This window comes from Macaca mulatta, chromosome 1, assembly GCF_049350105.2.
Source record: "Macaca mulatta isolate MMU2019108-1 chromosome 1, T2T-MMU8v2.0, whole genome shotgun sequence".
Lineage (NCBI taxonomy): Eukaryota > Metazoa > Chordata > Mammalia > Primates > Cercopithecidae > Macaca > Macaca mulatta.
Window position 1 is genome coordinate 183,701,300 of NC_133406.1, and position 14,658 is coordinate 183,715,957.

Below are 14,658 nucleotides of genomic sequence, written 5' to 3' on the forward strand. Positions count from 1 at the left end.
AGTTGGTTAAAGGTGAATTGGTTCATCCTATTGATTCAACCCATTGATTTTCAGCCAAATCATTTGCTTGGAGTTTACCACTGGAGTTTGATGCTGGGGCCTGAGACCTTAACATATGACACCAAGCTTTGGTTACTGGCACACAGCAATCTCACCCAACCAGCTGTCTGGAATTGAGTCCATAGAACAGCCATCAGAAGGAGCTTCTATTGTACTGCTAGGGGGTTCTTCCAGCAAGTGCGGTGATCCTGCCTGCCTTCCTGCAACCCCGTGGCCCCTGCAATTCAGCTGACGGGTCTGGGCCCTTGTTTGGTTTAATATTATTGCTTTGCCGTCTGCTGTTATTTCAACAGGATAATCCAATAATGTTTTATCTCTTTCATTATACTGAAGCCGTATAATTTTCTTGAGTTATAATCTATCTTCTTTTAAGATTCCCCTGAGACAGGGAAGAGCGGTTCTGTCTTTGCTTGATGGGAGGCTCCCATGAAGCTGACACTAGCACGCTGAAGCGAGCGCTGCCAAATTAAATTCTGAATCTCAATCACAGCCACTGTTTCTAATGGGAAATTTGAGTTGATTATGGAGATGACAGCCCAGGTTCACATTTATTGCATTTAGCAGAAATTGTTTATCCTATTAAATACGGTCTTGAAGGAGCGACAATTGAATTTCGGAGCACCAGTGAATACCCGGGTGACGCCCAGGCATTGCTAAACTGCGTAATAATTATATTCTTATTTGTGGGCTGAACTTCCCCACGTGGCTCTTTCTGCAAACAAATGCATTTTGGAGGAGGCTGAAACATAATGCAAGAATTAAACAAAATAAATGCAAACTGTGCTTTTGGAAAATCTTGGCAACTGTGGCTTTCACTGGTGTACCGGTGAAGGAGCTGCAGTATTCCAGGGGCAGAGTCCAGGCAGGACAGTTTGGCTGTGGTCCTGGAAGCTTGAACACAGCACAAGATGCCTGGATGTGGGAGATTTTTGCATCCCAGAACATAAATCTTTGAAATGCTTTTAGCTCCATGTGCTTAATGTCCAAATGGGAGGCTTTTCGTGTGACCTTGGACTAATAACATAACTTCTGTGGGAATAATAATTATTATAATTAGTTTAACAATAGTAATAATAATAATAGCTGCCAATTATAGAGTGCTTCCCAGTTTATGAAGTCTTTTAACCTACATTATGTTATTTAATCTTCATCTGAATTTCATAAGGTAGATATTAATACGATCATTGGATGACAGGTAGAGAAAGCTTAGAATGGAAACTCGATCCTTATGACTAATGAGTCAACTATAGAAGTTAGGATGGGATACAGAGGTCAGGAGAAAGAGCACTTGCTGGCAGAGAATCCAGATAGAAGGAAAAGTCATCTCTGTCTTCAAGAAGAGGACTCTGGCCTGCTCCCAAGTACTTATAAAAAAAAAGTCCTCAGGAGAAAGTGGGCCTGGTACAGAAAGCCCTTGGGGACATCAGCCTGGTGACCTTCATGATCTGCACCTTGATGTAAAAACATACTGGTCATAGGATCTTGCACACAGCAGCCCCTCCACTCGCCCTCCTGTTGAGGCCAATTCCTCACTCATCCTCCAGGTCTCAGCTATCTCTTCTTTCCTACAGCCTTCCTTGCTTCCATTAGGTTAAGAGAGAGATGTCTACTCTCTCTGTTTTCATTTCACTCTGTACTTCTGCCATCATAATAGAAGTAAGTCTGAAAGTCTGAAAATAGAGATAATATTTCGTTTTACAGATTGAAGATGTCCTTAATGACATCATGTCTACTCACCAATGTTTCTAGACTTTGCAGACATTGTATAATTTACTTGCTGCTTATTCTTTCTCAAATATGGCATCCATGAAGGCAGGGACAGTATCTACTGTGCTAATATATCCCAACTTCTAAGTTTAGTGACTGGCACAAGTAGACCATCAATAAATAATTGTGTAACTAATGAATTAATGAAAGGAATAAGTAGGGCCTAGGGAAGAACTTTCTCATGCTGGTGAGAACCTTTAGTGAATTTGTGGTACATGATAGTGGTATCATGAGAGGAGGGGCAGAGCAACCCCTACGATAGGGGCAACCCATATAGTAGTGAAGGATAGGCACTTTCAACTGGCTTTGTGGGCAGCAGTGCAAGAGCAAAGTGAAATAAAAGGGAAGAAAAAACAGCTGATGTCATGAAGGGACTGATAATACCTGTTTGGAGATTTTATTGTTGACACCTCCTGGGGACAGCCAGGAATCCCCAAGGAAGCTCTGCCAAGGAAGGGAACAAAATCTCCGCAATTTTTGGTGGAGCAAACCCGAGAAGCACGTTGACAGGTTGATGAGAAAACCAAGGCTCAAGAGATTTTAAAAGGCCTGCCTACTACGTGGTAGAGGTAGGAAAGAGGACCTGAAAAAAATCATCTTGCAACATTCTGCTTCACCCTCAGTGTTCTCATCTCTACATTAGTTTTAAACCTAGAATGGCCACAAAAAAAACTAATGGCAACACATTAGCATAGGGCATATTAGGTCTTTGAGATTCTCTGTTTATTGAATGTTGGCACAAATCAGATTTTTCTATGTTGTATTTTCTTCTTTGAGTTATCATTCTTAAATGTTAGGCCAGATTCCAATAATGAGGTATTCAGAAACTCAGGGATCTGTTTATGGAGATACTGGGGGTGTTGTCACAACCTCTTAGGCAAAACTGGAAGGACAGCATAGAGACAGGCCAAACAGCATAGTGCTTGGAAGCCAGACTGCTGACGTTTGAAGCCTGGCTCTGTGACTTAATGCCTTGTGGCCTTATACAAGTTATGTACCTGTCTGTGTCTCCATTTCCTCATTTGTAAGATGGGGATGGTGGCAGTGTCAGCCTCCTAGGGTGTTGTGAACATTATATGAATTACTGCATTTAGGAGAGCACCCTGAACCTAGTAAGCATTCCATAATTAGCTATGTCATTATTATCATCATTTCCAGGGATTTTCAAAACATCAACAAGAACCACAGGTTGGTTATTTTTTAGGTCATTTAAAACTGCTTTACAGACATTTCAGTGTAAAACCCACTATATCATACAAGAACAAAAAGACATAAAATAGCTTAGCTCCTAGGGAATGTCTTAATAAAGGACATGGATGATTTTTATATCCCAAGCTCTGGGTTATTAAGAAAAAATGTATCAGCATAACAACTAATATTTGCAGAGGGCATTACCAGTTACAAAGAACTTTCACATACCTAATCCAGCTTAATCCTCTCAATGCCTGCAACAGGAAGGACTTATTATCTGCCTTTGACAGGTGATGAGACAGAGCCTCGGAGAACCTGAGTGATTTGCCCAAGACCACACAGCTTGAAAGCAGCAGAGCTCAGTCCAAGAGCTGCAGCCTCTGTCCTCATGTCTCCCACAACAGCAGAGGTAGATCCAGCTTCATCTGTAGGGCAAATGCCCACCTGCCTGCTTACATAGAAGGGGCAGAGAAAGGCCCTTCATCTGACATCCCTGCAGCAGAGAAACTGAGCAGGTTTGGAAGGTTTTGCAGTAGACAGACAGGTGTAACACCCAACGCCATTACTTCCTAGCTGTGTGGCTTGAATCAAGTCACTTTTCCTTTCTTGGCCTCAGTGTCCTCGTCAGAAAATGAGGCTGTTAATCTTCAGGGCACAAGGGTGAGGATTAACATTCTTGGGTGCTGAACAAAACAGTCCTGCCTAACTTCTGCCTCTTTTTACCCTGCCTAGCATCTGTCTCTTTGGGCAGGCGGATGCATTTCACCAAAAGAAGAACGAAAAGAAATAGTGATTGCATTTATAGTGAGGAATTCTCAGAGGATTGTCAAAGGGAGTCAAGTGGCTAGTCTGACATTCACCTCTGTGTAGGAGGCCGTGCCGGAGGCTGGGTACTTCCATTATCGCTACTGGCTGCATCCACCAGTTATCTCGAGTCTACACCTTGCAACCCCAGGTGTTCCTTCATCCATCATTGGCCATTGTTTATATTCACTCCTCCTTCCCTCACCACCTCCTGCCAGATGACTCCTTGTTAATAAGCCAGTTTGCTCACATCCTGAAAACTATCTGATTCTGGCCCCTTTTATCCCAAACACCGCCCATCCATCAAATGCTTGCTCCACATGCTTGGTTAGGAAAATGGGAACTGGGGAGGGAGACAAATCATAGATAAAACTTCTTAGCTGCTATCTCTAAAGAAATAGAATGGATAAATAGATCTGTCAGACATGTATCATGCCACTGGTCAGCAGAGTTCATTTGTTATAAACAGGTTAGGACGGGAGGATTTATCTCACATTTTAGGCTGTTAATATAGAAGGGAAACATATTTTCCTTTATCTCTCCCAGGGGAAATCCTAAGACCGTGAATGAGGAATTTTTAACTCGATTTGATGGACTTCCCTTCACTAAGGTGAAAAGGGTGGGCTCTCTCTTGAATTTGTGCAGCCTTCAGGAACGGTGTGGGCTCGGCTGTCCTCTGACATACCAAGAAGGTTGCAGGACTCAGGAGTCCTGTGAAAGTGTCTTTCATTAGGTTTCCTCTCACAAGTTTCTGCAGGCTAGACACTAAAACCATTCTAGAGTCTTTGCCTCCAGCACAGAGAAACCAGAGACAACAGCAGCCAACAAACTTTCCCTGGAAAATTCCTATGTACCAAGTATGATGCTAGGTACTAGGGCTTCAACGGTAAATAGGATTCCCCACTTGCCCTGCAAGAAGTCACTGGGTGGGGTAGACACACAACTAGGCTACAGGGATGGAGCATGGAAAGTGCTGGAATACAGAGCTGTGTGAGGGAAGAGGACCTGATGAAGTGTGGGGTAATGGAAGGGGTCAAGGTTGGTTTTCTGGATGAATGGACACCTTAACCTATGCCCAGGAAAGTGCTGGTGAGGGGCTAGGAGAAGATGAGAGCTAAGAAGTGGGAGTCGGGTAGTTCTTCCAGGAGTAGTATGCGCAAAAGCTGGAGGCAACAGAAGGCCTGACCTATTTGGGGAACTAAATTGGAAATAGTTATTTAATTCAATAAATGTTTACTGAATCCCTACTGAGGCTAAATACTATTTGGTACTGGGGATCTAACCATGAAAAGGCTTGCTTAATAATGGGGGGAGTCGTACTGTCTTAGTCATTTCAGACTGCTGTAGAAGAAGACAATAAACTGGATGGCTTAAACAACAGGCATTTATTTCTCACAGTTCTGGACACTGGCAATTCCAAGAGCAAGGTGCCAGCCCATTCAGTGTCTGATGAGTCACTCTTTCTGGTTTGCAGACCACTATCTTCTTGTATCCCTCACATGGCAGATTGCAGAGAGAAGCAAGCTCTCTGGTGTCTGTCCTTATAAGGGCACTAATCACATCATGAGGACTCCATCTTCATGACCTAAGCACTCCCAAAGGCCCCACCCCCTAATACTAACCCATTAGGGATTAGGATTTCCACATAGGAATTTGGGGGTACACAAACATGCAGTCCATAACATATGAGAAGACAAAAAGAACAAATAAACAAATCTATAATGTCAGGTAATGGTAATTCTGTATGAGAAAAATAAATGAAAAGGGTGAGCCTCTTTACACAGGGTGGACAGATAATGTCTTTGCAGAGGTGACACTTGAGCAAAGACTTGAATGAAATGAGGAAGTGAGCTGTGGATGAGCTCATTTAGATGGTGAGCATCTCAGGCAGAGAGGACAGCAGGTGCAAAGGTCCTGAGGAGGGGAGGGTCTGGTGTGCATGAGGAACGGCAAAAGGGCCTGCATGACTGGAGCAGTATCATTGAGAGAAGAACTGAAGGGAAGGAAATGAGACGGAGCCAAGGGTTAGTTACACAGATCTTTGTTCCTCACATCAGGGGCAATAGATTTCTAGCACAATTGGCTCATAGAGTCTGAACAGAGAGATAAAGGTGGAGGGGTACAACAGCCTCAGAGATGTGCTTTATGAATCCAGTTTGAAATTTGTGGCCTTTATAACAGTAGCTGTGGGCTTGCTGAAAGCCCAAGAGTAGCCCAGGGTAATCAGGAAAGGGGCTGTCTGTAGGAATCTCCCTGGGACCGAGCACTGGCTGCCCTCAGGAAAGGCCCAGTGACCAAACTGGAATTCCAAACTCAGTCATCTCCACCCTGACAAACTCCAGCATCATTACCCAAAGAGCTGAGCAAAAATTGCCCCACACTCTATCTCCTGGTTTTCCAGCTCTGTCACTTGGCACCATTCCCCTGCACAATCGGGCCCCTCCTTCTGCTTTCTTTGATGCTCCAACTCTCATTGTGTCTGAGATTCTGCTGGCCATGTCCTGGCTGCCTGCCCTGCTCCCACAGCTGGTTATCCCCAACAGGTCCCTGGACTTCCTGCCGCCTGGGACCTATTGCCATTGTTCACAGTTCTGCTTTACCAGACTGCATTCTTCCAGGGATGGGACCATGTCTGATCCTTTTCTGAACCTCCAGCACCCAGATGGGGCCTGCACAAGAGATCTCCAGCGAGTATTTTGCCCGTTTCTGAAGTGAAGGAGTAGCACCATAAATTTTCTTCATGCCATTGCTCTAATCCATATCACATCCCCTTCCTCTCACGGCACTCAATGGCTTCACTTTGCCATCTCTCATTTCTGCAATGTGGCTTTTGAAGCCTACCCTTTCTCTCTGTCCATTTCCTTCACCCTAAAGGCATATAGTTCAGAAGAGATTCATTGAGTGCTGAACTCTTTAGATCTTCCTTTCTCACAAAGAAGAAAAAAAAAGAAAAAAGCCTCTCCTTATCGCTTTTTATTCTGTCATTAATTTACTTTTCAAAAGACACCTTGTCAAGCTGAAGATTATATCTTTAAACCATGTATTTACACCCACTACCTATAAAACCTTAGATTATAGATCTTCTTAAAAGACCTAAGGGAAAATGCATTGGATGAGCTTTATGCTTTTTGCTTTGTGAGAGCCATTCTTGAAGAGGAAAAGCTGCTGATGTAGTAAAGGGTTGCTATGCTTGAAACTGCCACTGTATTTTAATTTTTAAAGCTCCTGGGGATGTAGCATCCTCAGAGGAGTGGGACAGATGCTGGCTTGGGTTCTCTGGCTCAGAAGATAGGAAGATGGCTTTGCTCAGCCGGTGGTTTTGGCTCACAGATGATTCAGGCAATTACTTAATCTCAAAGTTCTCATCTTTTGCCCAGATTACTACACTTACCTCCTGATGAGCCTCCCTGCCTCTGGTTTCTTTCCCTCCCCTGTGCCCCACACACTATTCTCCAAATCCCTCCACCGACAGACAAGAGGAAAGGGTGGGTGGAGGAAATGGAAGCATGTGTTTGACGCATTCAAACCCTGGCCTGCTCTGTGGCCCATGAGGCTCAACCTTGCTGAGATTCAGTTTCTTGGCTGCACAATAGGGCACAGAAAATAAACCTTAAGAGATCTTGCACAGGACTAGTTAAAATAGCACAAATAACTTTGCTGTCTCTGCCTTTTTGTTTTGTCACAGACCCCATTCCCCATGCACATATACTGATTCCTCCACTCTCAGTAGCCTCAAGCTTGGCTGCACTTGGAATCACCTGGGGAACTTTTAAAGCTAAGGATGTCAGGCCAGGCACAGTGGCTCACGTCTGTAATCCCAGCACTCTGGGAGGCCGAGGTGGATGGATCACCTGAGGTCAGGAGTTCGAGACCAGCCTGACCAATATGGCGAAACCTCATCTCTACTAAAAATACAAAAATTAGCTGGGCATCATGGTGGCGTGCACCTGCAGTCCCAGCTACTGAGGAGGCTGAGTCAAGAGAATTGCTTGAACCCCAAAGGCAGAGGTTGCATTGAGCCAAGATTACACCATCGTACTCCAGCCTGGAGACTCTGTCTCAAAACAAACAAAAAACACCAACAAAAGAAAACCCGAAAAACTACGGATGTCTGGTCCCTACCCCCAGTGATTAAGATTTAATTGGTTTGGGGTGCAGCCTGTAGACATCAGGGTTTTGAAAACTCCTCAGGTGATTGTAACATACAACCAAGTTTAAGAACCACTGTTTTTAAGTCAAGATCAAATGCTCTCTTTAAAGTGCTCACGTGGCCTGGTCAATTTGGCCCTTGGTCACTTTCTAGCATGAAACTGCCACTACTCAGTAAATAATGAATGTAGGTTAATTATTAATATAAGTTAAAAAGCAAAAAGCAAATTAATGACAGGATGCAAGGCAATAAGAGAGTCTTTTTTCTTTTCTCAGACAGAAGATCTAAAGAGTTCAGCAATCAACTTCTAAATCACATTCTTTAATTAATAATAGTCTTAATAATGATGATGATAAGGGTGAGGCTAATAATGTCCTGTATGACAGGCATGGTGCCAAGTGTTTTATATGCCTTATTTTATTTACATGCATTATTTTCCCCACTCCCCATTCCTGACACATACGCACCTGCACTCACCCTCAATTGTCTTTCTCACTTTCAGACTTTGTCTCATGTTGAATTTCTGTCTGAGAGATGTCCTCCCTCTTTGCCTACTTGAAAAGTCCTTCAGGGCCTGGGGCAAGCCCCATGCCATCCACAATACACACACTCATGGAAAGGTAAATCTCTCTCCTACCTGGCCTCCTTCAGCACTTATTTTGTGTGCTACATATTTTAACTTTAACTCAACAATTAATTTCCCTAAAGTCTCCTCTAGTTGTTTCGTATACATAATTCTTATTCTTACTTTAACAAGATTGAGGACTCTGGAATGACTTGAAGCATCAATATATATGTTAGTTACCAGACGTTTCTTGAGTACCTACTATGCACTAGGATTGTAGATTTGGCTTTCAAGGAGCTCACAATCTAATACAGGAAACTGACGGATAAACAGAAAATTCAGTGCTACCTAAAATGTTCTCTATTTGAGGCATGACTGGAGTGCTGTGGGATTCTGAGGCTGGCTGGTGTGATTGGCCTCCCCTAGAGATGGGTTGGAGAAGGTGGATTGATTGTCACTAGCTGGCCTCTTCAAATCCACTCTCCACTCTGGGAGGCTGACCAATGTGTTCCTCATCTATGAACTGACTCTTCAATTCATTCACTTATTTAATCACAGCTACTTACTAAGTCCCTGCTACATTTAAGACACAAGCCTGACCTCAGGGGCTACAGTGCTAAACAAAACAAACTTGACTTCTGCCCTCAAGATTATTATCTCTTAGGAAGAGATAGATCTTAAATAGTCACAGGAGATGTGGGGTTAAATATATATGCTATGATCTGAACATGGTCCCTTCAAAATTCAAATGTTGAAATTCTAACCCCAAAGTGATGGCATGAGGAGGTGGGAAATTCAGAAAGTGACTAGGTCATGAGAATGGAGCCCTCATGAATGGGATTAGTGCCCTTAAAGAACGGACCTAAGAGACTGCCTAGCCCCTTCTGCCATGTAAGGACACAGCAGTAAGACAATCCTGTAAAAACTAAGAAGTGGGCCCTTACCAAACACTGAATCTGCCTTGATCTTGGACTTCCCAGCCTCCAGAACTGTGAGAAATAAATTTCTGTTGTTTATAAGCCACCTAGTTTATGGCTTTTTGTTATAGCAGCCTAAATAGACTAAGATAATATAATTACTAGTTATGAAAATTGCAATGAAGGAAAAGAAGTGTTCCATAAGAAAATAATTAGAAGAAATGTCACATTTGTGGTAAGAACTTAAGGAAACTAGAGAGATTAATTGAATTAATAAATGAGTTCAAATGAAGGAAAATTGAAATAACTCAAGTCAATTTTTAATATTTTTCTCATTATTTCAGAGTGTCTGCTTACCCTACCAATTAATAATGTTTCCATGAAAGAACAAATATTGTTATCAAAGAACTAAGAGAATTCTCATCCTACTTTGTTTAATTGGGTGTTGATTGTTTCAGGTGTCTGCTTGCTTTGTCTCTAACATTCTGTAAGTTCTCCCTGGTCATGGATTAAGTTTTCTCAGTTTTCTATTTTACTTTATTTTTTTGATGATCCAAGGTGCTGTGAGCAGGACAGAGCTTCTAGTTAACAGTCAACATCCAGTTGCTGAATAAAATGATTGAGTTTTGTAAGTAATAGAGTAGTTGGCTGTAGATAGCAAAACCTAGTCTTAGGCCTGGAAGCTGGCAGAACAAAGAAAAAAGTGTGCTGATTTTCATTGTCTCTCAGTTGAAAGAAGTCTTTATCCAATAGTCAGTGCAGGGGCGATTCACAGCATCTGGTCCAGCCTGTGCTCAGAGGCCCTCAGCAAGCCTGCGTTTGTACTTTCCGCCCTGGACACGAGGCCCCTCCATTCTGAGGCGCGGGATTGTCACACTCTCTTCCCCTTTCCTGGGTGCCTGTTCTGCACACAGACCAGGAGCTCCAGCAACTCCAGCTCCCATCTGCTTTGGCTCCTGCGGAGGAAGTTTCCCAGGGAAGAGGAGGTTAGCATATGGTTAAGAAGGAAGTGCCTGGCTGGTGATGAATAGGGAGGGGTGGGGTGGGACCCTTGGGAGAGAGACTGGCCTCCCCTCCTTTGGTTGACTGCAGCTTGTTGGAGGTACCTACGGATAAGGCACATAGGGTCTTTGCTTCTTTGCTAGTCCGGATGTAGCAAGGGCAGTTTCACTGTGGAGACCATGGCAGACAGGCTTTTAATTGTCCCTGGGGGCTCTGCCCAGGGGGTTGCAGAGCTACTACTAAGGAGGGAGGGCCATCCTGTTGCCTGAAAGTGGTCTGCAATCCCTCCTTGGGGAAATGCCTTCAGGTAGCCAACCAAGACCTCTGTGCTCACTGCTGTGCACTTAATTTGAAACTCTGGATGGAGTGAGAAGAGGCCACTGGGAGCCCATCTCATGAAATTGGAATCCGCCGTTCCATGGAAGATGGATAGCGGAGGGAGGCAGAAGGTGTGCTCCGTTGGAAGAATGACACAGAGTCACTGGAGGGTGTGGAGAACGGGGAGCACCACCCCGCTGGGGAGTCAGAGAAAAGATTTGGCCGGGCACCACCCTGGAGAGGATTGCTAAGCTTTTGTATGAGGATCTGCAAATCAAACCCCCTCAGACTCTGGCAACAGAGGCGCAGAGGGTGACAGGCTCTCTGCACAGAGCATCTGAAAACATGCACTGACCATGGACTATCTGGAAATCTAGCTCAGAGAATTGCCTAGCCTGGGGCTCGGCCTGAGTTTTGGATACTATCATATGAGAAGGATGGACTAATCCAATGGGTTTTTTTCAATCATTATTTTTTTCATCACAATTTCATTTTTCCTAAATGAAATCTTACGTGGACCCCAACCTCGAAGTCAGATGAAAGTGGAGCTGCTCTATTTGAAGCTGGATGCCTGTCAGGCTCGCCCTCCTCCGCTGGGGCAGCTCTGAGACCCCAAGGCTCCTCAGATCACAGTGTGAATATCATTGGATTGGGTTATCTCCAAGTTCCTTCCAGCTCTGTAATTATACTCCCTGATGGGGCAGCCGCAGCAAGACTCTCTGTCTCTTTCTCCCACCTCTGTGCCTCGGTCCCCATAGGCAAAGGTTTGCTGGGAAAATTCCCAGGGACTGTAATGGGCCTCCATGGAATTTGACTGCCCTGCCTCAGACTTCCTTGCCAGCCCAGTCTCCAACAGGCTGAAAATTCAGTATGATAGCCCCAAGGCCACCTGATGTCCACACCTTGCTTGGAACCAGGTTGATGGAGTGCCATGAGCTGCCTGCAATGAACTAAGTGCACTGCCTGCAACTGAATGCAGGAGGAATGGGACCTTGAGAGCAGCCCTCTGTCTCATCCCTTCCTGCAGATCATTATGTAATGCCCACACCTTCTCTGATGCCCACCATATGTGCAGGTGTCTCAGCCTGCCTGCCACTGAGCCTGACACTGGACCATGGAGAGGCACGTCTGGGTAGCCCACACTCCCTCTTCTCCTTGTCTCTATGCTGTATGGACAGGGATCCTAGCAAGTCACTGGTTCTGAGGGCCCTTGGAGTGCTATAATTAAATTACTCTGGCAAGGCTCACATCTGTTCCTTTAAGCCAGGCCAGGTTGATAACCATGAACTGGTACATACTCCACTTTCCACTCCCTGAGATGATACTTACAGAAGTTGTCTCAGACCCTCTACTCTCATTCCCCAAATTTCCTCACTCTTAGGATGTGACTCAGTAGGGTGTAATGGTTAAGAGATTGGGTCCCGGGTCCAAATCCTGGCTCTTTCATTCCCCAGCTAGGTGACCTTGAGCAAATTATCCAACCTTCCTTCTGCCCTGGTTTCCTCATCTGTAAATTGGGACTCATAATAGCATTTATGTCATAAGGTTGTTGGGAAAATAAATGAGTTCATATACATGCTGCTATAATGGCTGTTACTAATAAGGCTTAGTTATTTTTTCTGTTTATTGATCTTTGGTCCCCTTGGGAATGCTGCCTGGCCAATGGGAATATGGCGGCTGCAACCCAGTCCATACCCTGCTTGGGAAGTCAGGAAAGCCCTGGACCCTTGAGCTGTGCTGTATCAATCCAGAGTGGTTTTCTTTTTCTCACCCAATTCACCCACCTACCAGGCAGTGCCTTTTTTCCAGTTCTCACAAGGAAACTGGAATCTGCAATTCCATGGAAGATGGAACTGGCCCTGGGAGTTGGTCTCCTTGGTTTGTATTCTCTGCAGGCTCCTTTTTAAGGTCTTTGGCTTTCACTCACCCTCTTGGCTTATCTCTTTCAGCGTATCTCCCACAGGACACAGGCAGCTCAGATTCTATTCCCTTTTGCCACCAAAGGAGGAATTTGAAGAAGTAACAAGTAACAACCCAGAACAATCCTCTACCAATGAAACATCCCACATGAAGCTGTCTCATCTTTTTCTTATTATAATAGAGCCTACCACGAGTGTTAACTAGTTTAATCCTCAACACAACCTTTGAGAAGGTTCCAGTACAATCTCATTTTAGAGGGTATGCCCAGATGGAAATTGGCAGCTTAGCAATTAAAGATCTGGGCTGAATCCGGTGGCTCACGCCTATAATCCCAGCACCTTGGGAGGCTGAGGCGGGCGGATCACTTGAGGCCAGGAGTTCGACACCAGCCTGGCCAACATGGCAAAACCCCATCTCTAGTAAAAATACAAAAATTAGCCAGGCATGGTGGTGCATGCCTGTAGTCCCAGCTACTCAGGGTGGGGGTGGGGGAGTGTGGGCTGAGGTAGGAGAATTGCTTGAACCTGGGGGGTGGAGGTTGCAGTGAGCCGAGATCACGCCATTGCACTCCAGCCTGGGTGACAGAGTGAGACTCCATCTCAAAACAAAAACAAAAACAAAAACAAAAAACTAAAGATCTGTTTGATACCTGAGCTATGCTATCCTGCCTCCTACTTAGAACTACTCTCTCAAAGAGGAAATAATAACTCACCATCATCTCATTTTAAAACCAGGTCTACTGCATAAAGATCCCCTTGTATCCTAAAGAAATTGGTATTTGTAGTTTGAAGCTTAAAATATTTAAATTCAATTTTGCATTTAAAGATTTTAAGCTTCAAACTACTGACTGCTCACCATGTTGCTCTCCCTTGTTTAGGTCAGAGACTCAGAGATTCTGGGGGTAGGAAGGACCTTGAGGCTGTCTTGCCCAACCATCCCGTGGAAGAATGAATCTCTTTCATTACAATTTCCTGAAAAGTGGTCATCTATCCCCTTCCCTCACTCCTGCCACAGTACATGCAGAAGAAAGTCCTCCCTCATTAAGCCCTAATCCCTTTGCTATAGCTTCTCTCCTTTAGTCCTACAACCTAATCTCAGTGGCCATAGAAAACATGTCCTCCCATATAGTGGTTTATATGGGACTTGTCCTTCCTGAGTCTTTCTTCTTCACGCCAAAAGTTCCCAATCTTTCCAGATCTTCTTAGTACATAGGTTTGAGCCTTCCCACTTCCCTGGGTTGCCTGCTTTGCTTTGCCAGTATCTGGTGAAATGTGACACCAAGAACAAAGATCTTGGTATGCCAGAGAAGAATCTTATCCTGGGCTCTTGACTTCTGTTAACCCATCTATCACTCTGGGGCCATCTGTATCAGGCTCCCACTGACTGAACTGGGACTAATGGTTGGCCTGTTTCTTTCACATGGCCATTGGACAAATGGCTTCAGCCCCCTCCACCCTGTGCTTCAACTGTTTGTTTTCTGGAGTCATTTGTAATACATTGAGTTTGCCCATCCAGACTTCTTTGTTTTTCCCTTTGTGTTTTCTTCATTGCAACAGCCAATTTAGGTTAACATATACATTGATTAGGTAGCCGATACATTTTGCCATCATTTTCATATAAACAGTTTCATATGCCTGAAAAATTGGGAGCTTAGGAATTGGAACATGCATAGAGACTCTTGGGGCTAAAAAGGAACATAGATGAGAAAGCTAAGCCCCAGAAAGACGTGAATAATCAGTGTCTCACAGTGAATTCGTAAAGTGTCTGAGATGCACATCCACGTCCTCAGACTTCTTCATTTTTAAGTGATGGACTTTTAATGCTTGTTTGATGACTTTCTTCCCTGGTACAATTTGGTTCATATCGCAGCTATCTGCGTTTAACTTTCCTTGCCCAAACCTTGTTTTTAGTCATAACTCCTTACACTGAAATGACAACTACCTATCTCTTTTAGTGAGTTGAAT

The 14,658-nt window shown here is 44.3% G+C and overlaps 1 protein-coding gene across 1 annotated transcript in view; it reads right to left on the bottom strand.

Annotated features, from left to right (window-relative positions):
• Window positions 1-9,752: 9,752 nt before the first annotated feature.
• Window positions 9,753-14,658, bottom strand: part of C8A (complement C8 alpha chain) — a 63,519-nt gene continuing 58,613 nt past the window's right edge. The window contains exon 11 of the mRNA XM_001114403.4: window positions 9,753-10,410. Coding sequence (XP_001114403.3) covers window positions 10,259-10,410 — 152 coding nt within the window. The 3' untranslated portion in view covers window positions 9,753-10,258. The remainder of the gene's footprint in view (window positions 10,411-14,658) is intronic.